Here is a 25629-nt window from a genome sequence, read left to right on the forward strand (position 1 = left end):
TCCGTTTCCCTGCTCTCCTCCTCCGTCACCTGCTGCACGGCGGCCGACTCCCACGCGCTTCCGAGGGGGACCGCGTTGCCATGCCGACAGAGCATCACAGTGTTTGTGGGCCAGATTCACGGAGGGTTCGCACACCGTCCTCTCGCGCGTCACAGAATGAGATTTATTATGGATACACCTGGCACCCTGACGTCTAACATTAACACTAGCATCTGTGGTGCGTTCGTCGGAAATGTGTCTGCCCGATTCTAAACACAGCACCGTATGTTAATTTCTCAGGGCAGGTAATAAGACTCACACACTAGAATTGGGGGGGCTGGGGGGGGCAGGCTTACCATGTGGGTCTGGGTCTGTGTGGAGCCGTACACCGTGCTTCCGTTGGCGTGGGGGAGGGGCTGGGGGGTGTCCGGCTGGATGAAGCCTCTCCTGTCGATGAGACTGTAGAGAGGAGAGAGCAGAGCGGGTGATGGCACTGCAGTGGATTCCTGTAAACACGCGGAGAGCAGGCCAACCAGGAAGCACTGACATCATCCAGGGTGTCAGAGTCCCACTAACACAGACAAACTATGGAGTAAACAAGACCAAACAGGACCTAACAAGACGAGGCCGTCTGAAGGCCACGGGAGAGGAGGCGCTTCACTGGGACAGACCAAGGGTTTGCTGGGCTACTCTTAGCGTGTGCGTGTCCGTGTGTTTTGTGGCGAACGTGTGCATGTCTGTGCGCATGTATGTGCATGTGAGTGTGTGTGCGTGTGAGTGTGTGTGCGTGTGCGTGTGAGTGTGTGTGCGTGTGAGTGTGTGTGCATGTGAGTGTGTGTGCGTGTGTTTCAGACAGTGCTCTGTATAACGCTACCTGACCGGGAGCCCTGCGTGTGTGTGTGTGTGTGTGTGTGTGTGTGTGTGTGTGTATATATATATATATATATATATATATATATATATATATATATATATATTATAAATGACAGACTGAAATTTCATTGTTTGTGATGTTTCATTTAAAAACACTGAAATTCAAAACTGGTCAAGGGTCTGAATACTTTTTCAATATATATTATAGAAAGGCAGTACATTCCTAAATATTTCCAAATTTCCAAAAATGACAGCGCTGCTTGTAGCTTTCAGAGGTTTTTATCTTAATTTTCTCCTGAAACAAAAGGACTATAAAAAGTCTGAGGTTTTGGCTCTCAGCCTTCATCAGCGTTTCAGCGGAAAGTACAAGGGATTCGCTGTGAGGCAGAAATATCTGCAGTCCAGCAATCTGCAGACAGCGTGAAAGCGCGTCAGCTGCAGGGAGAGGGCTCAAACACCTCTCTTTATCAAGATATACGGGACAAATCTATTTTAGTTCTTCGGTGCGAGACAAAGGAAACACAAGCGTAATTACTGGTGAGTCCTGATGAGTCCTCTGAGCTGAAGCTTTTTAAACAGAGACACATTAGCGGGCTGGGCCTGATCTGGAGCTGCTGGCTGGATCAGAGACAGAGAGAGAGAGACAGAGAGAGAGAGAGAGGGAGAAAGAGAAAGAGAGAGAGAGAAGGATGGAGAGAGGGAGAGAGAGAGAGGGAGAAAGAGAAAGAGAGAGAGGCAGAAGGTTGGAGAGAGAGAGAGAGACAGAAGGATGGAGAGAGGGAGAGACACATGAAGGGAGAGATGTAAGGATGAAAAGAGAGATGGAGAGAGGGAAGGAGAGAGCGAGAGATAAAGACAAGGAGAGAGACAGACACAGAGAGAGAAGGATGGAGAGAAAGAAATGAGAACAAAAGAGAGAGAGGGAGAAGGAAGGAGACAGAAAGAGAGAGGGAGAGAGGGGGGAGAGAGAGAAAGAGAGACAGAGAGAGAGAGAAAGAGAAAGCGGGTACACACTGTATAATAGGAGCTAATATGCAATAATCACAATGTGTGATGATCCAGATCTCAATCAAATATGAAAGGGCGAAACACACACACAAACACTGTCACTCTGTAATTAGGCAGTCGGCTGATGGCAGCTCTGGGCAAACCGGTAATGATCACTTTGGATAAACGAGACGTTCGCCTCGTCGGAGAATGGATGACATTTGCATTTAATAAGCCCTGATTGGCCAGTTGCTTCCTGTCAACTTTCTGATTGCTACTGGCTAACTGACAGGGAGAAAACATTTGCCAGCACCAGGTACCGCCTCAGTCCTGCACCGTGTGCTTGTATGATGTCAACCCCTCCACACCTGCAGTGCTTTGAGAGCCGGACTCCACAGCGCCGCCCTGCAGGACAGAGAGGGACTCACCTCGGCGGAATGGGCCCGCACAGGGCGGCGCAGCAGTTGGTGAAGATGCTGCCGTAGCTGTAGGGGTTGTAGTTGTCCTTCCCTCGTTTCGTCGACCAGGTCCCCTTGATCTGGGACGGCGGATAGAGGCAGAGCGCTGCTTTAACAGGGAGCTTCTGACAGAAGGCTGACAACTGAAAACTGAACTAATTAAGCAGAAGACTGTGTCTCGTCTCTCCTGGATCTAATCAGACCCACTTCATCGACCTGTAAGGCGTTTCACGAAAAACACACTGAGAGCAGTGTGCAATCACAGGTACTGATTCAGTCAAATGCTTTATCAGCAATGAACGCTGGGACTTTTGTCTCCCTTACAAACAGTGAGAACGTGCTATCTGAGGCATCAGAACCACTGCACTTTAAAATAACTGGAAAAATACACACATCTCAAAAGTAGCCTAATTGGGTCTGAGGTGCATTGTGCCTTGCAAGTAATTTGAGTGACCAGTAAAGAACGCTAAGAGATAACGAGAAAGAGAGAGAGAGATAGCACTTACATCTTCATTGGTCGTCTGATTGGAGCTGATTAAGTAGGTGTGGAATCCGGAGAGGCCCACGATCGACCAGACAGAGAAGAAACACACCACCACCTCCAGCACAGTGCGCCGTTAAGGAGAAAATCGCAGCACTAACGGCTCAGGGCTCACTGGACCCCGAGCCAGTCACTATTACATTACATTGCTGCCGTTCTCAGATGCCCTAATCCAGACTGACTTACATACAGTAGGTTATAACTTCATCCATTTATACAGCTGGATATTTACTAATGCAACTGTGGGTTAAGTACCTTGCCCAAGGGTACGACAGCGGTGCCCTAGTAAGGAATCGAACCAGCAACCTTTTGGTTACGAGCCCTGTTCCACATCAGAGACAGAGCAGACGTGTGTGCATGACATCCGTGTTTTCACTATAGATACAGAAATAGCACTCTGGGCATGGCGTTCCTTCTGCTTACGGTTCTCATGAGTCACCTCCCACAAAACTCCGAGGTTTGACTGTTCCTCTCAAAGGGGCGCATGGTGACCCAGTGACCTTGCGCTGTTGTTACACACACAAACACACACACACCCAAATGCCGCTTTTCAAATCCATACCTATCACCTGGACTATACCTTAACTACTGACTTTACCTGGCAGAGAGACACTGATAAGTCCTCACACACACACACACTCTCACAAAAGGATATCTAGCCGGACTGTCTTTGAGTGCGCTGAGGAAACCTGTTCGATGGGACCCTGTATGGAAAACGGGAGTGTAAGAGCAACATCACAACACCACAGTGCACACCTCTGCCTGCTAACAGGACTCCCTTCATCTCATCCCCACTGTATGACATACTGACAGATTCCACAATTTATCGGCAGTCACAGTAATGTCGTACATCAACACGTCTTAATTACAGAGATGAATAAGGGAATTAGAGACGCAGTCGGGAACTAAAGCAGCTGCATGGTGCAGGAGTGAGCAGGTGGGTATGAGAGCGGGCCCGGCTTCCTGCCCCTGTCAGACGGGGAGGGAGATTCTTTCAGCCTGCATGCGCCTCTTAGAGGCCACATGGGCCTTTCAGATGCATGCTGGGACATGTGGCTACAGACAGGTGTGTGGGGCTGGCTACCTGCCAGCGAGGGTAACGGAGGACACATTCATTGTGAGTGTAACGTTCTGCACAGCACTGTGACACTCAGAGTGAGGGACTTCCCAGGATGCAGTGCTAATGTTTCATCTAAGCTCAGTCCTGCTCTCTGTTACCCAGTGCCCCACTAATCGCCAGGACAACCTCGTAAATCTCGAGTGCTGAAGGGCAGCAGGGAATGAAGCCAACAGCGACAGCAAGAAAAGAGAGAGAGAGAAAAGTCGGTCTGTGGGGAGTGGTGTGTCTTCAGGACGCGCTGTGTGTGTTTTCACTCGGGCGGTGATTAAGAACTGTGCAGCACATCGCATGCAGTGCTGCTTATCAGGCATCCCAGATCAGGGGGGCTGCAGCGGGTTTGGGAGGGGCAGTGGAGCAAAAGAGAAGCTGCTGGGGTGGGAAGTTTAGCCTTCGAGAGGAGGCCTGTCTCAGAGACATCCGAGAGGAGACCTGTCTCAAAGACCTCCGAGAGGAGACCTGACTCAGAGACATCCGAGAGGAGACCTGTCTCAGAGACCTCCGAGAGGAGACCTGTCTCAGAGACATCCGAGAGCAGATCTGTCTCAGAGACCTCCGAGAGCAGATCTGTCTCAGAGACCTCCGAGAGCAGATCTGTCTCAGAGACCTCCGAGAGGAGGCCTGTCTCAGAGACCTCCGAGAGGAGGCCTGTCTCAGAGACCTCCCAGAGGAGACCTATCTCAGAGACCTCCCAGAGGAGACCTGTCTCAGAGACCTCCCAGAGGAGACCTGTCTCAAAGACCTCCGAGAGGAGGCCTGTCTCAGAGACCTCCCAGAGGAGACCTGTCTCAGAGACCTCCCAGAGGAGACCTGTCTCAGAGACTCGTCTCCTCTGTCATGCAGGCAGGCAGTTCACGGAGACACCTGGGAGGGGCACTGTGTGGACATAAAGCTTCCTCAGACTGTGGGTCATTTTTCACCTCAGACGAGAATACTTAAGAAAAGGCAAATGTCCTGATCTAAACAGTGAGCAAAAGTTCACATCACAGAAAAAGACGAAAGACATTAACCAGCAGAGTGTGTGTACAGAGAGGAGAGGGCCGTGTGTGCTGCCCGGGGAAGCAGGTCATTATTTCACTTTCACGCAGAGAGCTTTATCCCAAAAAAATAATGAACCTGGAAGGGAAGAGAGGAACACAGAGACACGGCACAGAGGGGAGAAAGCTGAATTCACTAATAAGCCGTTCCAAACAGACGGCAAGTTTCAGCACTGCGGCCAAACTCCTCACACGCGGCTGCCGAAATCGTCAGAGCCCTCTCTCTGCGTGAGGAGGATGGACCCCGCAGCGCCGCACAGAACGCCCCGCCGGGCGGGAGGGCGCTCACACGACCGGCGACACTCACGCAGGATGACGTGTGTGATGACGAAGGCGAAGATGAAGATGGTGAGGAAGGACAGCGAGAGGATGAAGAGGTAGAAGAAGCGGTAGTTCCTCTTCCCCACGCAGTTACCCACCCAGGGGCAGTGATGGTCAAAGCGTTCTGCAGAGAGAGAGAGAGAGAGAGAGAGAGAGAGAGAGAGAGAGAGAGAGAGAGAGAGAGAGAGAGAGAGAGAGAGAGAGAGAGAGAGGGAGAGGGAGAGGGAGAGGGAGAGGGAGAGGGAGAGGGAGAGAGAGAGAGAGAGGGAGAGAGAGAGGGAGAGAAGGAGAGAGAGAGAGAGAGAGAGAGAGAGAGAGGGAGACACAGAGAGAGAGAGAGAGAGAGAGAGAGAGGGAGAGGGAGAGAGAGAGAGAGAGAGGGCGGGAGGGAGAGAGAGAGGAGGTGGGTGCTGAAAACGTGTCCATTACTTTATATTTCAGAAACAAAAGTGATTACTCATCTAGCTGTGCTGTTACAACATGGATGAGCACACCTTCTGAAGTTACCCCAGTGTGATTCCCAGACCATCACACACTCACCCACACAGGCAGATTCATAATACACAGACACACACACACACTTACCCACACAGTTGTCACACAGACTGCAGTGAGAGGCTCGGGGGGGTCTGAAGATCTTGCAGGTGAAGCAGTACTTCAGCTTGACCGTCTGGCCATTGATGACGACCTCCTTGGTCCTGGGGGGAGGACGGTACCCCCCTGAAATGGGGCCGTTGTCTGCGTCTGAGAGAGAAGCAGGAGGAGGATAACAAACGGGTCAACCCACACGTGCATTCACTGAACCTGTGCATTCAGGAACCTGTGCATTCACTGAACCTGTGCATTCAGGAACCTGTGCATTCACTGAACCTGTGCACCAAGCAGACATTTCTGGATAAAATATCCTGACATAAAAATAGAGGTTTCAACCTGCGGCAGGCTTCTAAAACTTAGTGAAAGGATTCATAATCACTAGGCTGCTAGTCTTTGAATCCCCGTCTGCATGGTATCAGTATGGGCAAAGATAAAGCGAGTCTTTCAGCGCAGTCAGGGTCTGTGCTCCCCTCTCTGCCTCATTAACGCCTCAGACAGGCACAGCACAGCGTCCGAGGCTGCAATAACGCACTGGAGTTACACAGTGTAGGAAGGAGCATCTTCTCTGCGGCAGGTCCAATCTGCTGACTACTCACACACACTCACTTCACAGAAATTATGACGCAAAATAAGGAGTTAAAGAAGTTCAGTGAAAAAAGACAAGCTTTGTGCTGAAGTGTAAACACACTGAGGGAGCTCAGTCAGGGAAGAGGAGCTGCGCCTCAGTTTCCCAGAATCCCAAACTCACAATTCCCTGGAGAAATGCCAGGAGCAAGATCTAGAATTGACCTTTTTAAAACAGCAAAATTATATAGTTTACTGTAATGCATAAATCGCTAAATAACAGATCAGAATCATTCTGCATTTTATGTTTTTGTTTCATCAACATTCAGAGCCTCAGACTCATAGCTCAGGTAACACACAGAGCCACACAGAGAGCTTTGCTCTTTTGTCACTACACCTTTCAACAAACACAAATTACCACAAATCATCAATATTGTTGCTTAAAAAGCACAAAACTGCTGTGTTAAAGAAGGCACTCCATTTGCCGTTACTCATTCGGGCCTCTGAAGATGAGTTTGGTCGATACAAGTCTACCGAGCCTATTGTGTAACACTTATTACTAATTACTTATTACTTATTACTCCAAAACACCGAAGCTGAAGAATGCTCACACGTATTTTTCCATTATGCAATACACATTAATAATAACAAAAACAACAACAAGAACCGACAACCATGCCTGTAGGCACTTCAGCAAACGCAGACCATCTTCTGGAGCGATACTGCCGAACATGTTACTGTTTTCCGAGCTGCACTTCATTTGAATTCAATCCATTTCAGTCTCGACAGTTTCCTATTCATTGATTTCCGCTTGAGGTGAGCGGTTTACATCCAGAGAACCTCCAGCACGGCAGGAGGAGCGGAGCTGGTGTACTTTCCTCCAGCAGGAGGTACATTACAGTGCGGAGAGATGCATTACAGCGCAGAGAGATGCATTACAGCACGGAGAGATGCATTACAGCACAGAGAGATGCATTACAGCGCGGAGAGATGCATTACAGTGCATACAGATGCATTACAGTGCAGAGAGATGCATTACAGCGCATACAGATGCATTACAGCACGGAGAGATGCATTACAGCGCAGAGAGATGCATTACAGCACGGAGAGATGCATTACAGCGCAGAGAGATGCATTACAGCGCGGAGAGATGCATTACAGTGCATACAGATGCATTACAGTGCAGAGAGATGCATTACAGCGCATACAGATGCATTACAGTGCAGAGAGATGCATTACAGTGCGGAGAGATGCATTACAGCGCAGAGAGATGCATTACAGCGCATACAGATGCATTACAGTGCATACAGATGCATTACAGCGCAGAGAGATGCATTACAGCACGGAGAGATGCATTACAGCGCATACAGATGCATTACAGCGCATACAGATGTATTACAGCGCAGAGAGATGCATTACAGCTCAGAGAGATGCATTACAGTGCATACAGATGCATTACAGCACAGAGAGATGCATTACAGCGCATACAGATGCATTACAGCGCAGAGAGATGCATTACAGCACGGAGAGATGCATTACAGCATGGAGAGATGCATTACAGCATGGAGAGATGCATTACAGCACGGAGAGATGCATTACAGTGCAGAGAGATGCTCAGTGTGGAGCAGATCAGTTTGGGCTAACCAGGAGCAGTATGAACTCACACACCAGGTTAGCACACTGCTGTCACGAAAAACTAAAATAAACAGGAAAGCGTGAGTTTGGGTATTTTGGGGAATGTTTCGGGTCGGCTTCATTTCTGGCTCTGCAGCCAGAGCGTCTGTGTATCCCTGGGCTGGCGATTCTCACTGCAGTGTGAGGGTCAGTCTGGGTTATTCCACACCTGCTCTGCTGCAGTCAGACCAAACACATGGGTCTCTAAACCTCACGCCAGTGTGAACAATGCCCCCATCCTGCCTGAAGAGGGCGCTGTGAAGAGACTTCCCATGAACCCCCTGGAAGGGGGTTAGTGTTCACTACACGCAGAGGCACAGAGGAACAGCAAACAGCAAAATATTCGACAGGAGGCTCAGATACAGGAAGGAAATGGAGCACGACGCCAGAGCCAACACAGAAACACTGCTGCTAAACTGGGCCCAGCGCCGGGCCACACCCAGAACCTGCTGGCCCAGGCTGATCCCTGAATCCGGGCTGCTGCACATCCGTACGTCTGCAGGGGTCTGGCTCACAGCCCCGTCACTCTTCATTACAAACTTACTGCAGTCTTCAGAACAGGGTTTAAAAGGGCACAGGAATAGTGTTAAATGAGAGTAAAAATCTGGCTCTGACAGAAACATCTCAGTGAAACCAGCAGGTGATTTCTTTCTCTATTTTGAGATTTCTCTGTTTCAGTCTACCAGGATTACAAGCATTGCACTACCAGGGCTACCAACACACACGTACACGTACACGTACACGTTCACACACACACCTGCATGCACGCACATACACTAACACATGCTTATGCGTCCCCCCGCCTACCCCAAACTGCGCAAGATTCCACACAAAACCACAGTCAGCGAAACAGCTTGCCATGGTCCTCACCAGTCCAGGCAGGACTAAATAAATCAGAATGTATACAGGATGACAGTGTTTTACACCTTGAAGCTCCCCCTTCATGTGCTGCCAGCTGTTCCTGCTTGTCATACGATGTGCCCTACATTTACCCTGGCCTGACAGCCTCGTTCGGTACTCTGGATAAAGGCCTCCTTTAAAACAATAAATATTAAATATTCACAGAGGTAAAAGAGCAGAGTGGGGTAATGCTCTGACTCTGGAATGGCCAGGAGGGGGGCTGGGGTCCCTCTCTCTGCAGGGGGGCCCTGCTGCTGCTCCCCTGGGCGGGGGGAGAGAGACTCCCCTCGTACCCCTCTGACAGACAGACGGCTGCCCGAGATGGCAGACCGGCACGCCGACCGGCAGGCAGACCGGCAGGAGAGGGAATGAATAATGTAAGACCAGAGACGGGTGGCTCCATGCCCACAGACATTATTAGTTTATGTACTTGCTTGACTGGGGCTGGAATCAGATCTGCTCATTATTCATCAGCCTAAGAGAGACGTCAGAATGCTGCAGCTCACTGCCATGATCCCCTCCCCCACCTGCCTGATAACCAGGCTGCAAAACGTCATAAAAACATTACAAAAGTTACTCCCTGATAAAGAAGCCCAGAGCAGGGGCAGCGAGGCAGTGTCTCTACAGTTGTGGTCTGGCCAACGTTACAGTTCTCTACTGATGCGGCAGTGTACAGGGCACAGGGAATCGTGGGTACCAAAGCGAACCATGGGGCCTCTGTGTTGCTATAGGGACAAATTCAACCCGCAGCTGACAGTGGGGTTCTGGTTCTGGTTCAGTATCAGTGCATTGTTACTCTATCCAGCGGCTCGCATGTGAAAGACCAAACTCAGCAAGGCTCAGAGAAACGCAAAGAGGTGGCAGAAGGAATCACACTCTCCCCGGAGAGAGGAAGAGAGCAGAGCAACCAGACACCAACACACACACACACGCACATATACACACGCGCACACACACACACACACACACACACACACACACACACACAGCAACTCCACACCCACACCCACACACCCACACACACACACACACACACACACACACACACACACACACACACACACACACACACACAGCAACTCCCCACACCCACAGAGCAACTCCACACACACACGCGCACACGCACACACACACACACAGAGCAACTCCCACACCCACACACACACACACACACACACACACACACACACACACACTGACTGGCTAATCACTGCCTGTCACATACCTGACTGTTACCGCTCAATTATTTTGCAGCTACACAGTTATCTTCAGCTTTCCGGATGGGCAAGGTGTAAATTCAGCATGAGTCTCGTAAAAGCGATATTCTGGTCAGCAGAAGCCTTTCCACAGCTTTGTACTGCTTTAGCCCACAGATTTGGGCCGTTATAAGTAACACATTACATCAGCAGCGGATCAGTGCTGCTGACCTCACACTCACAGGGACAGAGTCAGGAACAGGCGTGCACAGCACAACAAAACACATCTGCACAACACACGGCCGCTTCCTCTTCCTGTTTCTGGAAAACCACAGGAAGGGAGGGTGATGTCACCTCCTGCTGCCCTGACAGCTTTGGATCCCTGCAGCAGGCGGTGACGGCAGTCTCCTCCGGGACACATGTGTCTCAGAACTCCCACAATCCCTTTCTACTCCATGCCCTGCCACCGCTGTGCTGGTGGAGAGCGAGAGCTTGGTCTTCAAAACATTCCCTCTGAGACTCAGAAAATCGATGACAGAGATGAACCTGAGACGGACAGTACTTGTAATCTAAAAACAAACGCCATTAATAATTCATACAAGCGTTTGCAATACAAACTGTACTTTGTGAAATAAAAAGGGTAAACAACTTTGGTAAATAAACCAGGCACATGAAGTTCCTGTCCTGTTTTTTCACAGCTCAGCCAAGCTTGGCTTCCTGCAGTCTGCATGCAGATAACCCAAACAACACCTCAGCCCGCAGGAAGTGGACGGGCTGGCAGGAAGTGGACAGACGTTCCTCACACCGGCCCAGGCGACCTGGCTGCTGTTTACAGACCTGCTCCCTCGCTCACAAACACCAGCGCTGGTGGAAAACACCTCAGAATAAACATACACTCTCTCCCTCAATCACTCTCTCACTCATTCACTCCCTCAGTCACTCACTTCCTCACTCAGTCATTCCCTCTGTCATTCACTCAATCATTCCTTCACTCCATCACTCATTAACTCAGTAACTGCCTCAGTAACTCACTCACTCAGTCACTGCCTCAGTAACTCACTTACTCACTCACTCACTCAGTCACTGCCTCAGTAACTCACTCACTCACTCGCTGCCACTGTAACTCACTCACTGCCTCAGTAACTCACTCACTCACTCACTCAGTCACTGCCTCAGTAACTCACTCACTCACTCGCTGCCACTGTAACTCACTCACTCACTCAATGCTTAAGTAACTCACTCCATTGAGTAGATATGAAACAGAGCCTGACACCCTTAAACTGGTTTGGATAAAACTACCTTTAAACTTAGAATTATAAAAACAGTCTGGTGGTCAAATGAAATCATTGTTTTCTTCATAATGTATCATTTTTCCCTTCCTCACACTTTTCCCTTTTTCTTTCTCTCTCTGTCTCTTTCTCTCTCTCTCCCCCCCCCCCCACCAACTGTTTACCCTGTGACCAAATCCAGGAAAACATCTGCCCATATTTAGCCATTCTCACCCCAGCTGCTGGTGTGTAACTGCTCTGTTTCCGTCTGGATTTCAGGCCCAATGTTCCGAGGAGGAAGGAAAAAAACACCTCACGCACATCTGGTTCTGCCTTTGCAGAAAAGCACGCCATGGCCTGGAAAGTCCTGGAAACATCCCACTCTCACTCACGGAATAAGCACAATCACTGCAGGAGACTGATGCTATATTTCCCGTGGTATTAATAACCTGCGGCTGGGAGCAGCAGGTAATAAACAAGAAGTCATTCAAAGGGTCTGCTACTGGAAAGACACATGCACATGTGCACATACACACACACACACACGCATTCAGTCTCATTCAGTCCAGGATGGTCTGCGACAGACTATCCCATCCAATCCACAGTGAGAGACAGATAATCAAGGAAGTCCACAATCAAGGGGTTGTTAAAAGTTGACAGAGATGGTGTATGCTCCCCAACAATGAACAGCATCTCCCAAACTGCTGTTCATGCACCTGCAATGGGCTGCATCATTACGGATCTCCCACAACTCCCTGCTCAGTAATCTCTACATTATATGGAGGGCAATGAGATCTACTGATCCAATCAGGTCTGTCCTCTTTTCTGTCCAGAGTGTGTAGGACCGTCAGCCTTCAGTTCAGTTGGCTTTTTAAATTTTTTTAATTCTGATTACCTGCTGCTATTAGCACCTCATACACGCTGTGCTAAAGGAATTTCCCCATCTTTATGACACGGAGGACACTACCACACCCAGCAGAGATTACAGTCAGCTGGGGTCACGGCATGTCCGCATTCAGCATGGGGAATACCAACACTGTGGCTGAGAGGACACTAAGAATGTTGAAAAAAAGAATGTTGTTTGAAGAATGTTTAAAAACTGGTGACTGCAACTCAAAGCCGGTGCTGTCAGCCCACCACAAACCCAGTTTCCATTCTGTCAGATTCCCTCCCACTGACACTCCCATCCACACTCGTTCACCAGCCTCTGCGGTCGGGGAACGAAGGAGGCAGGATGCAGCTTCGGTGAAAGCCACCTATTCACCCCATACTGACGCCTTCTGCGGAAACAGGAATTACAGGGTATGGTGTAGGAAGCAACTGAAATCATATAGATAAGGGAGGGTTGATTTGAATGAGAACATCCTTGTAATCATCTTAAGTTTATCTACCTGTGTGCCTTTGTAATCAGAGTAGAGAGAGAAGACAAACCAAGAATCAGATGCAACTAAAATGGAAACGATACATGCTAAACGCCATGGCAACAGTGTCACATCCACAGAAATAACAGCACTCAGAGGATAAATACGGCGCAGCTGGGAGGCCCAGACACCATGATATGATTAGATGAATTAAATTACTGCTAAGGTGTAGCTCGGTCATATTACTCACTCTGTGACCTATTCAGACAGTCGCATTCTGAGGGAAGCAACGGGTTCACCTTTACCAAACCTGCAACAGCAGAGTTCTGCATGGTTTTTACCCAAAAACTGTTGTGCAGCACCCCCTACCCTGCCTTTAATCTGTCAATCAATTGATAACCAATCAAATTACAGCTAGTCACAGCCTCTTTTAACTGCCTCCCTCTAAGGCATTGTGTTAAAACTGGTGCTTTTACATTTGTATGTTTTGCTTAGCAGACACTCATACAGAATGGCTCAGGTTGCTTTTCCCTGTTATCCCTTTATAAAGCTGTACACACTTCCTGAGATACAGTACCCTGCCACGTCACTGTCACAGGTACACAGTACCTGCACAGGTGTAACGGGCTGACCGTTTCTGTCCGCTGCCCTCTGTGCTATCAGGATCACACAGAAGGCACGGCCAAACTCAGACAGACGGACAGACAGACAGGTGTGAGGATCCTACCTATCTGCCTCTCCAGGTCGGCGGCCTCGTCGGGCGTGGCTCGGGGCAGGACGCCGGGGTCGCTGAAGCTGGCCCTGAGCAGCATGCCCATGACGAAGATGAACAGAGCCCCTCCGATGACGGGAATGGCGGGGGTCAGGTTGGAAGCCAGGAAGGGGCAGCTGCAGGAGACAGAGGGACAGAGAGCACAGCGTTATCCCACAGAGCACAGCATTACCCTACAGAGAGCACAGCATTACTCCACAGAGCACAGCGTTACCCCACAGGGCACAACGTCACCCCACAGAGCGCAGTGTTACCCCACAGGGCACAATGTTACTCCAGAGAGCACAGCGTTAAACACAGAGCACAGCGCTACTACACAGGGCACAGCATTACTCCAGAGAGCACAGCATTACTCTGAGGATGTCAGCGCAGACCTCCTCCCTCACTGCGCTGAGCACAATCCAGCACAGCCTTCACCTCACTCCCCCAGGATCCTGATCTAATGAGAGACGATTCCTTTTAATCCAATTATCTGACGATCTCGTGCAGGTGCTGATTAGGCTAATCACATTATGTTAGCGGCGGCTACCTCAGCAAAGTTTAACTTCATAAGCTGATAAAAGGCCAGCAGGTAATGAGCAATGTCACCCCTGGAAATGGAAAGTTTGTGCCCACATCAGTGTGGCTCTCCAATGCCCCACTGAGCAAATGCCATCTCCTCCCGGGAGCCCAACAGAAGGAGCAGGGAATGAGAAATCGCTCTGGGAAATACATACATATTCATATGGCAACCATGCCCTGGACTCCTCCACACCAGCCAATCGGAACACCTTCTGGGGTGGAGGGAGAAACCAGGAAACAGAACTGAGGAGAAACTCAGTTTAAAATCTGCATTCTTCAGTGGTGTGCACGAACACGAGTGTTCAATGCATGTGCTTCAGTGGCATGTGTGAGCGTGCCGGTGTACGCACACCACAGAAAGCACGGCGCGTGTTTGACCGTTGGACACACAGGACAGCTCTGTTTCTGCTTGGATCTGAGAGGCCAGCGGCTGACAGCAGGCAACCTGCAGAGGGCGCTGTTTCCGCAGCGTGTCCTTTGCCTCCATCCTCACCAGGGTGCCCTGTGGACTCGCTCCCACATCCCACAACGTGCAGAACCGGCCCATCCACCACACAGCGATAATATTCCATACAAACACAGTGACCCTAAACACACCCAGTACACAACGGTCATCCTGAGGATTACACATGCATTACTGCATATCATGCATCAAGAGGACAAAATCACAGGGATTAAAAGACATAAATTCAGCATGCAGGGGGTGGGGGCTGAGAGAGGGCCGTTCCATCACTTCATTACAGTTTATTTTCAGTGTTTGCAAACACCCTGGGTGGAATCAATAAGGATCAGGGAGAGACCATTCGTGAAGACCATGTCACAGTAAATCGACTGATCACTTTGTCATATGAAAACCGAATGCCCCTTCAACCTTCTGGAAGGTTCCACTCGATGACTGTATGACCCTCAGTAGAGCTCACATGCAGGGGGAGCCTAACTGATTAAACAGCCATAAGGTTGCTGTACAGTAGCATACGCAAATTTTTCTCTTTGGCTTCTGGTTACAGAACGTGGGCTCAGTGAAATGACTGTGGCTGAGGCAGCAGGAGACAGGTGGAGCAGCAGGAGACAGGTGGAGGTGGAGCTTGAGCAGAAGTGGAGGTGAGCGGAGGTGGAGCTGGAGCTGGAGGTGGAGGTGGAGCTGGAGGTGGAGCTGGTCAGCTTCCCGGTAACACCTCCCCCTGTGTGACACTCAGAGCAGCAGCACCTGTATCCTCCGTCTCTCATCCCAGCAGGCACTTTTCCCTCGACGGCCAGCATCTCCCTACGCCCGTCCCTGAGCCCTTCTGAGAGCGCACACAGGCCTCATTCACCTGGGCACTCAGAGACACAGTGAAACCCATTCTCTGAGGAGGGCCTGTAGCTGGACTGAAGGCATGTTTTCCTGTAGCGAGCTCAGAGCCTGGAGCTGAAACAGACTGTAGCACCATGGGAGAGATTCTGCTTCCGACTCCATTCCCAGCGATCTACGCAGAGCTGCCATCTTGGCAAAGGGCTTCCATGCTGGAGGCTCCTGCAAAGCCAGCTCTGCATGGAGGGCCGCCACCCCTCTGAGCGTCACTCTGAAGCCCCTGGGGAGCCTGCCTGTGTCACTACTGTGGCTCTGCAGCTCATAACGGCCTCTCTCTGTCCCCCTGTACCTCATCCACCCCCATTAACCCCGAGTGCAATATTAGTGCGCGGGGGGGGGGGGGGCAGCAGACAGGAGAGCCGGCTAAGGGTCCTCTCTGGATCTTGAGAAGAGGCTTCTGAAGGACTCCAGGCCCATGGTTCGAGCTAAAACCACCCACACTCACTTCAGTGGGCTGGTGCCAATCTGAGGGGGAGGGGTGAGGGGAGGGGGGCGGGTTTGTTACAGTCCCCGCTGGGGTGCTAATGTCATCTTTCTGCCTCCTGTTGGATTTTATTTATAACCTAGAAGGCACTGGCAGGGGCTTCGCAGATTTCGTCAGAGCAATCTCTAAAAACAATTAACAGCTCTAATGCATCAGTAAGCCACTGCTGTCTCCTGTCAGGCCCCTCTTCCATAAGAGGCATCGATTGTTTCCCTCTGAAGTGATTCTCCTTCTCTCTCTCTCTGAGATCCTCAGAACAATGGGATGCGGTTACCGTGGATGCTGGTGGAGGCCAGGAAGGATGATTCATGATTTAAAGTGCATTAATCTGCGTGGCTCTCCAGCGTCTCTCCCCCTCCGCCTCACACTGCCTGCTAATCCCTCTCCTCCTCCGCTCCTTTCATCCCCCTCCCACACTCCCATCCTCCGTCCTCCTGGCTGTGCCTCCTTCCTCTTTCCTCCGTCACTCTCTCCGTCTCCCCCGGCAGCGCAGACGTGCATGCGTGTGCAGGAACTGCGTCCCACGCGCATTGTGCTGCAGCTAAGCCAGGCTCACAGAGCCTAACGCTGGCGGGTGTGTAGGAGCGCACAATCATTCCGCCGGAAGTCTGTACATCAGACGATTTCGCTCACCTTCCAACAGGAAAAATAACGCCACAAAAAAAGGCTAATTATGGAGCCAAAATTCGACATGCAAATGGGCTTGGCTGGGTTTACGGGTCACTATGGAAACCTGTTTCAGCTGACTATGAACGGATGCACTGATGGCTCACAGGAAAATAAAGTCCAAACCGCACCCCGTCTGCCTCCATCTCTCTTCCATCCAATCTGACTGCTCATGGATGAATAGAATCAATGTTGCTGTTTGTAATAGCTCAAAACCTGGATCCTTAGTTGGAATCACTATGACCAAACCTCCACTGGCAGCAGAACTACACGTTACTCGAACAACAGAAAGAGTGCTTCCTGCCAAAGGGAATTTAGTCCTCCGAGGAAACTGCATCCTCTAGCACCCCCGATCTTCATGTGGGTGCAAAGCTGGAACTGACCTTCAGAACACACCACGCAGATGTGGTCTTCAGAGCAGACCGCGCAGACGTGGTCTTCAGAGCAGACCGCGCAGACGTGGTCTTCAGAGCAGACCGTGCAGACGTGGTCTTCAGAGCAGACCGCGCAGACGTGGTCTTCAGAGCAGACCGCGCAGACGTGGTCTTCAGAGCAGACCGCGCAGACGTGGTCTTCAGAGCAGACCGTGCAGATGTGGTGCAGTATTTCTGTCAGCCTGGCCGCTGAGAGAGGCATTCTGGGAACCCCAGAGGTCTCAGTGTGGGTCACACACAGCCACAGTAAAACCAGACAGTCTGAAAAGTGAGCAGTTTAAACTGCAATGCCATGGAATCCGCACACAGACCTTCCCGCTTCCTTTAGGCTCTTTAAGAACCACAAGCGTGAACAGAATGTAACTGACCAATGAGATTTTATCAACCTGTCAGGCTGGACTTCAAGTGGTGCTGAGCATCCTGAGAGTCTTTATTTTTGGGGTTATGATGTCTGCTGCATTTCTCTTCTCGATGTTGTCAGCACTGTCCTCAGTGGGGCTTTGAGTGAAAGGGATTATGGGAAATCAGTCAGATATTGTGCACCGAGGCTGGAAGGCAGGATTCAGGATCTGGAGTGCCGCACCGCGGACCTTTCACACCTCCAGAGCAGACAGCTCACATGGCGTGAGCCCACAACATCCAGAGGAAGAAAGAGTTGACAAAAACACTGACGAGAAAACCGACAAAGAGCGGGATTTTCCCGACCGCCGCCTTAGACAGGCTAACACGCCTCTCCCAGCCTGCGTTTAATAAACACTCAGCAAGTCTCTTCCACACAGGAAGAAACGGCTAGTGCTCATAATGCCTGATTAGTGTGTGCATACTGGCGCAAGCAATTCGTATGAAAAGCTTCTATGTTCTCTGCTGTGATATTAGCTGCCATGTGTAATGTGCAGCTCCATGCACTCTCTCCGCTGTGCCTGCCCCTGTGACAGAACCATATTCAATACTCTGCTTTGCTTCTCACCCACCGGCTTTTATTCAGGGTTATTTGTAGTTCTACAGATACATTCAAACTGCCCCCCCCCTCAGGGAGAGGGAGAGGGAGAGGGAGGGGAAGGTGGGAAAGCTCAGGAGCAAAGCCCAAACCTGATGCAGTCATTAAGAATGGATTTTGGTTTGGATTTCTATCCCTGTGTTTACCTGTACGCTGTGTGCTGGCACTGTGAAAACGCACTCTGAAAGCTTCCAGAGGCACAGCATGTAAAGCACACACACACACACACACACACACACACACACACACACACACACACACACACACACATACACATACACATACACATACACATACACACACACACACACACACACACACACACACACACACACACACACACACACACACACACACACACACACACACACAGGCACTTGGGTTTTAATGGCAACCATAAAAACACCTACTATTTAAAAGCACAAGCATATGCTGGTGTACTGTGCCCCCTCCCATGTCCTTTACTGTTACGCAATGGACTTACACACCAAATATTACAATTACCATATTTATAAACGGTTAAACTTATATATTTCTTGTCTTTTAGAAATGATTGAGTGATTGAGCGAATGATTGAGATCGCGGCTGAAATGACATCTAGAGATGATCTGTCTCCGGAAGCGCGTTTCTCTCGGCGTGGATGTGAAACAGATGCGGTCGGTTCTGCGGATCGACGGACGCCGTCACCATGGTTACGGCCTCCTCCCGTCGCCATGGAGCCGAGGTGCGCGGGTGGAGCGGTTGACACAGAAACCGAAACAGGAGAGCGCCGGGTTCAGGCGGGGGGAGAGGCAGGGGCTGTCAGGAAGAAAGAAAAGCCTCCACGCAGTGTGTCATTTTCCACCCTGCCCCACTCCGCGCCACGCGTACGCGGACTCATTTCCAGGGGCGGGAGAAAATTTCCTCAGAATAACATTTGCATTTATTTGCATCTTCCACACCATTCGAGGTGTGCTGCCATACCAAGGCCATGGTATTACACGCACGATCTTTTCAAAACGCGAAATGTCATTTGACTCTCCGCACTCAGAAAGGAATGAGCTACACCTGCCCACGCGTAGCATTTCCACAAACAAGATGTAGGCTAAACTTCTTTCGGTAACTATAGTTACACAACCTGATTGGCATTTGAGTCTGGCTATTCTGTTCTTTATTCAGACAATGTAAACACTATTAATGTCAGATCAATTTAGCTGAAGGGCATATTATAACAATCATGTCAGTACACGCGTCATCTGTAAACGGACTGGGGTCGATTATATAATCGATTCTAAGATCAATAGAAATCAAACTACAATACGCAATTCCCTCAGCCCAAACGTTACATAACATGATTTCCCCCATCTCATTTCAGCACTGCCTCGGTTGCATAAAATGCACAGGAGAAAGATTCACGGCGTGCTTGAATTCATCACAATTACAGAATCTCACACACAGAGCTGAGCTGAGCAGGCAGGAGAGGAGAAATGGCAATACCTTCAGCACAGTAACACAGACTGTCTGTGTAAACGGCCAAACGTCAGGCCTCTGTCAAACGTTAAGTCCTCAAGAATCTTGTAACATAAATGAATTAAAATGTAATATGAAATAATATATAAAATGAAAACTTTGTCTGAAGTGTTTTACCTGGGTGTTTGATTTGTCTAACTCTTTTTGAGAACTAATTAATTTACACAGCGCCTGGAATTTATTCCACATAAAGCTGTGCTGACTACTTACATTAAATGTGTTGTGCATGATGAACAATTGACAAAGACAAAAACATACCCAAAAAAGCATTTCCATTCTCAGAATCTTCCTGTAATGTTACCCTCATTTTCATAAACCATGCTTTAAAATTTTTATTGCCATATTTATGATGCAGAATTGAGAAAAAAAACAACAAAAAAGCCCACAACCCTGCAGGTGTGACCATCATCATGAAGAAGAGAAAGAGAGATCAAGCCAACTGAAAGGGCAATTCCCAATCCCATTCCTATGCCAACAACAATGCAGTGGCATTAGTATTTATGGGTTAAACACATCTTTCTGTTGTAACTAACAGGCTATATCGGCACTTCAGAATCTATGAAATGGCAAAAGAATTTTCATGTCCACACAACAAGGTCAGGTTCTCAGAATGCAAACCAAACTGTCAGAAAGCCAAAACCAATAAAATCAGATAAAAACAGACTTACACATGTCTTTTAGAGAGTGGCTGAGGTGCAGACGGGGCACCCCTGAGATATTCTCCCAGGGTGAGATTCCAAGAACAGGACACTACACAAACATGAAGAGCTCCAGCTGCCACCATCAGGAGTCGCACTAACATGAAGGACAGCTTGTCCCCATTTTTCAAGGAAACCACAAGAGTATCTTAAGACATCTGAGTTCATCCTCACCTGAGCTTTGGGAATACAAGAAAAATAAGTACAACTGCCAAGCTGCTGACTTAAAGAGAGGTGGCTGCCTCCTGCCAAATGGAGGTAAAATTCACCTCTGCTTCAGGGTACCTGTAGTTCTTTGCCCTGGCTATTGATCCGAATGAAAGCTGAGGTGATGGTCTGTGTGCTCGGCCTGTGACAGAGGTGAGGATATCAGCTCTCCGCCCACCTGCTGTACAACCCCAGCTCCCAGCAGAGACCTTCCCTCCACTCCACTGAGGGAAGTAATTAGCTCTTTCTGGGGGGTTGGGGTTAGGATAGGGCTGGAGGCGGGGAGGGAGGGAGCCTCCAGGGTTCTCAGAGGCCCAGCCAGGGAGTGCTGACCTTGGCTGGACTGAATTTGGCCCGACCGCCCCTGGGCAACGGGCTCTTTCAGCCGAGCCAAAGACATGGTGCTGAGAGTGGGTATGGTGCCAGGAAGGGGGGGGGGGGGTGCAGTGAGGAGGAATCTCCCCTGTCGCTGTACGTTCGGAGGGGCAAGCACAAATGCACACAAGCACAGCTGCAGTTTGTGGACTCCACGCTTTCTTTCCTAAGCAGTTTTAAGTTTCGCAGTGAGGAAGAACGCTTGAGCCATCAACCATGAACCCAAACCACCATTTCCTCTGGGTTTCCTGCCTTCCCCCGACAGTCTGCTGCAGACTCCCTCAGAGGAAACTGTGGAGACCAGCATACTGTACTCACATAAGCCAACATTACATACAGGACAGAAAACAGGCTTTCTGACATTTAAAGAGAAACAGACAGATCACTGCTAATGGTGACAGGGGAATGAACACAATGGCACTCTTCAGAAGGCCAAGCTGTCCAGAGGGTATGCTATATCTGTACATAAATGCCACATTTTTCTTATGAAGTTACAGCAATGGCAGCTGTTGTATAATTCCAGTACAAAGTGCTGTGAGAACAGAAAATTTCTGAAACATTTCAGTTATGCGAGTGAGCCGTGCCTATTGAAGTCACTGCGGCCAAGTTCTTAGTAAGACGAACACAACATTATACATGGCTGGTCTTAGCATACAGCACCCAGAAAAACTGATGTTTAGAGACTGAAGCCTCTCCGCCTGGGTCCGTGAGGATGGGAGTGGCTGCAGACCTTTGTTCTGGTCCGGCGGAAAGGGGGCAGCTCAGCTGCTGCAGGCCCCGTCATCTGCGTGGTGTAGCACAGACGAGATTTGCTCGCCGAGCTCAAAGCCCAGGTCCCCAGCCGAGGGAACCAATCACGCTCTTATTTGGAATCTTGCGCAATCCAGACAAAAACTACTGCAGCAGACTCGAACGGTCTCATTCGTGCGATGACCTCCCCTCTGAACTCCTGCAGCAATCTCTCAAACCTTGGCCTTAACCCTCGTACTACAGAGCTGAAGAAGAGATAAAGAGCCAGGGTCCCTTGGGAGCCCAGAAAATCAATCACACTGCTGTTCTGGCTCCAGAGAGCTCTGTCACGGTCTGTCGTGGACTCTCATGCAATGCCTCCAGCTGCCCCCTCGCATAACTAGGATTCCTGGTGTCCAATCCCTGGAGTCACTGACAGACTAGGAATTTATCTTTAAAAATTGAATTCCTCTGGGTGCAAAGTATGTGTTCAAATGAAACTAGTCATTTCAGTTTTGTGTTTAAAAATGAGCCCAGAAAAATGGTTTACCTGGACCTACCATGAATACTTCATGCCAGTGGTCCTAGGGAGACTAGGTTCCTTCACAGTTTAGCAGCTTGTCAATTCAATGCAAGGCAGAGGTGAAGTGTAATTGCTGAAGATCTCAATCTGGTAAAGACATCAATCCATATCAACATTGTGCAATAATCCAAACCCAAAGCGCGGCTGCAGAAATGAACTCTGCCACCCTGGCAAACACTGCATGTGGGGTTGTGCACTTTGGCATTCAGACTGAGTTAGACCCTTTTGCGTAGGTCAAAACATACAAGCAAAGTTTATTTTAAATGCTCTGAACCACAGACATAGCCTGATGTATTCATGCTATTGCTTCTAGAGTGGCATTAGTTCATGGTAGTTTAACTGAGTGTAAGATGTGTACCTTTACATTGTTGCAGCTGTGAAATGCATAAAGCTGTCTTCTGTGACCAAAAAAAAAAAACTGAGTAGCAGCCACATTTCAGACCCTGCAAATAACATAAAACCAGCAGTGAAAAAGACTGGAGTCTGTTTATCCCCTGGCCTAGTCACATCACTGAATAACCCTGTCTCACAGGCATGCACACACACACACACACACACACATGCACACACACACTCACGCCCGCACACACACACACACACAGAGGTGCCACCTGTCACCCGACAGCCCCGCTGATGCTGGAGTACACTGAGTGAGCCAGAGGAGGAACGCTGGGGAACCAGCCCCTGATGAAGGCCACAGCCTCCTGACTGATGGGCTCCCAGTTGACCGATCGGGGGAGACACAAGCTGCTCTGAGTTTGGAGGGGTGTGTGTGTGTGTGTGAGAGCCCAAGGAGCAAGGTTAGCAGGACATCAGGACAGTCAGGGTTTCCAGAACTGCCTGCACACACACACACTTGCACACACTCACTTCTGCACACTTCATACAAATCATTTTGTCTCCACAGTTCCCATTCACGTGAGACACCTGCGCTGACTTCGCCTCATAAAGTTCCATCTATGCCACTTCCTCAGGGCTATGGAAGAGCGGGGTTCAGCCGACTGCGGACACTGCAGCCCTCGAGGACAGGGATGAGTGGCTCTGGACGTAACATAAAAACCGCATGAGGATTTTTGGAGACTGAGTTTTACAAATTGTACATGTGCACTCCTGTTCAAGGCAAGCTACAGCCACATGCGCACAAAGTGACCTGCAGCTGGATCTCAGCGGTGTCCCCGGGGGTGTTCACGGGGTGCAGTTACCTTGCATCGGTGAGCACTTACTCGAAAGCGAAGAAAAGCCCGCTGGTGACCACGATGAGGACCAGTGTGAGGTAGAAGACACCGGTCTGCCGCGCCATCATGATCCGTCCATTGCAGTAGAACTTATTCCGCCCGGGGAAGGCTTGCCACTTCCTCGTGGGGACCCTCTTCTTGTGCGGGGTCTCCATGGGCGACGAGCTGCGCGTGCTGATCTCACTGTACGTGCACTCTCTCATGGGCGCCCCAACTCCGAGGTGCATCGGCCAAACAGTTGCAATGTTGTCCTTTCCAAAATGCAAGAAATCCGGAGATATAACCGGGTGCGGATCGCCAAATCCGGTTATCTAGGCAGTTCCTGTGCGCGTTTTTAGTAGATGGAGGACTGTATCAGTAAAGCTCGTGGTCTATCTTCATGAAATACAAAAAGATAACCGACGTTGTATGAAAGTCCTTGTGGAATGAACTACACGGCTCAAACTTTAAGCCCACAAAAAATGATCGATCACAAAACAGCAGTTAGTTACTAATAATGAGCTAGCCAACAACTTATTGGACGACGCATATATGACGAATTACTTGGATGTAACGACTTTATTGCCAAAGACAATAGGCTATACTCATTCTCGTGAATCAGTGGTATTTCGGACGACTGCTGCCTACTTAGCTATACTGAGCAGTATACAATATTCATCGTGTAGCTAGTTAATGTTAACGGTAGCTAATGCGCCAGTTAGATACGTATAATATGTTATAAACAATATGTCAGGGAATCCACAGCACAAATTGACCTCTTCTTTGTTTAAATAATTCTTCCATTGTTGCACTCCTCTCACAAACCATGGAATACAAATATTAGCCAAATCGTATTAAGTAGTCATTTGTCACATCTCCTTGTCCAGCCAATGTTACTTAAAGCGAAACTTTCTTAATCTGATTTGTTATATTAGCCCTTGAGTTGTTGTTGACCATTATTTCAAAACAGACACCTTACCCAGACAGCTGGCATGGTAGCTTGCAAGCTATCCAGATAATATATTGCAAAAAGGTAATGCAACCAGCAGCGATTCTCGAGGCTAAATTCTTAGATATGCTTTTACTTCTTAGCAGGCTATCCACTATCCTCCTGGCTAAACGGCACGGCAGCACACAGGCAACATCTTCAATGCACGGAGATATTCAGCGCTGGCGGGCACCGCACGAAATGCCTCCATAGTCTCCTTTCCCTTTCTTCTTGATCAAACAGAGCACGTCCTTTGGCGATTGTCCTTGTTATTCCAGTCTGTTACCCAGGTTTGTTTCGAGCAGCCATTAAAACTAAGCGTAACATCCTCGCATCGGAGTCAGGAAGATAATTTGAACCTTTATCAGACAGGTTCATTCACGCATTGGCGAGTGGGCAGACCGAAATCCCCCACCATCTAGACCTACCCAGCTGTCGAAATGAAGTACAATGGTTCACCCTAGCTACTGTACATCCGCGGGTTTCGGCTGAACACGCTCGCAAAACAGAAAATAAATCACGCTCGCTAGCTCTCTCTAGAGTCGGCAAGACATACTTGATCATGCAAACTTGAGACTCGGCATGTTACATCCCGCGTCTTCAATAATTTGCAAAATCCCAACTGATTGCACAAACAAAGCCCAGAAACGTTCTTGTCTTGTTTGGTATAACACATTGACTGTACCACGGTGACAGACAGCCCGCCACCCGTTCCTGCTAGACATTTAACAGAAACGAACAGGGGCGATGTTTCGCGCAAGGTAACGGGAATTGTAGTTTTATTCTCACAAAGTGACCCCCTTTTTATCAGACAGCGATGAAAACGGAGACTACAAGTCCCGATCCAGCACAATAAAACATCGATGCGTTTATCACACAGTAAACTGCACGTGCTCGGTCAGTTTCATTTCAAAGAAAAAAAATAAAGAAAACAACAAAATATCGTAGCTGTCCGTCTCAGTCTTTACAGACAAATTGCTTTCAATAACTTACACTATATATAGCTTGCCAGGTAGAACTAGTTAATCTTTCTTTCAGATTACAGTGGAAGGCCGTGTTAAGACATAAAGTTGTCCAGTACACTCAATTAATATTTTAGTATTAGAAATAAATATTAATGCATGTTGGTGTTTTGTGCTTATCTGAAAACTAACGCGTGCTTGCAGGACGGTTCCTATTCGGTGCGTGTAC

At 49.2% G+C, this 25629-nt stretch overlaps 1 protein-coding gene across 4 annotated transcripts in view; it reads right to left on the reverse strand.

Annotated features, from left to right (window-relative positions):
* The window catches only part of LOC118791791 (probable palmitoyltransferase ZDHHC14), a 31221-nt gene extending 6099 nt beyond the window's left edge, over window positions 1–25122 (reverse strand). For 2 of the 4 annotated variants that reach the window (XM_036549239.1, XM_036549238.1), the window contains exons 1-9: window positions 23460–25122; window positions 13598–13758; window positions 5899–6057; window positions 5300–5437; window positions 3494–3542; window positions 2804–2906; window positions 2268–2377; window positions 1388–1470; window positions 336–438 (exon numbers count right to left, since the gene is read on the reverse strand). In XM_036549239.1, the coding sequence (XP_036405132.1) occupies window positions 336–438; window positions 1388–1470; window positions 2268–2377; window positions 2804–2906; window positions 3494–3542; window positions 5300–5437; window positions 5899–6057; window positions 13598–13758; window positions 23460–23698 (1145 nt within the window). In that variant the 5' untranslated portion in view covers window positions 23699–25122. The remainder of the gene's footprint in view (window positions 1–335; window positions 439–1387; window positions 1471–2267; window positions 2378–2803; window positions 2907–3493; window positions 3543–5299; window positions 5438–5898; window positions 6058–13597; window positions 13759–23459) is intronic. The other 2 variants (XM_036549237.1, XM_036549236.1) reach the window with 1 other exon arrangement.
* Between the last annotated feature and the right edge of the window lie 507 nt (window positions 25123–25629).

This window comes from Megalops cyprinoides, chromosome 17, assembly GCF_013368585.1.
Source record: "Megalops cyprinoides isolate fMegCyp1 chromosome 17, fMegCyp1.pri, whole genome shotgun sequence".
Taxonomy (NCBI): domain Eukaryota; kingdom Metazoa; phylum Chordata; class Actinopteri; order Elopiformes; family Megalopidae; genus Megalops; species Megalops cyprinoides.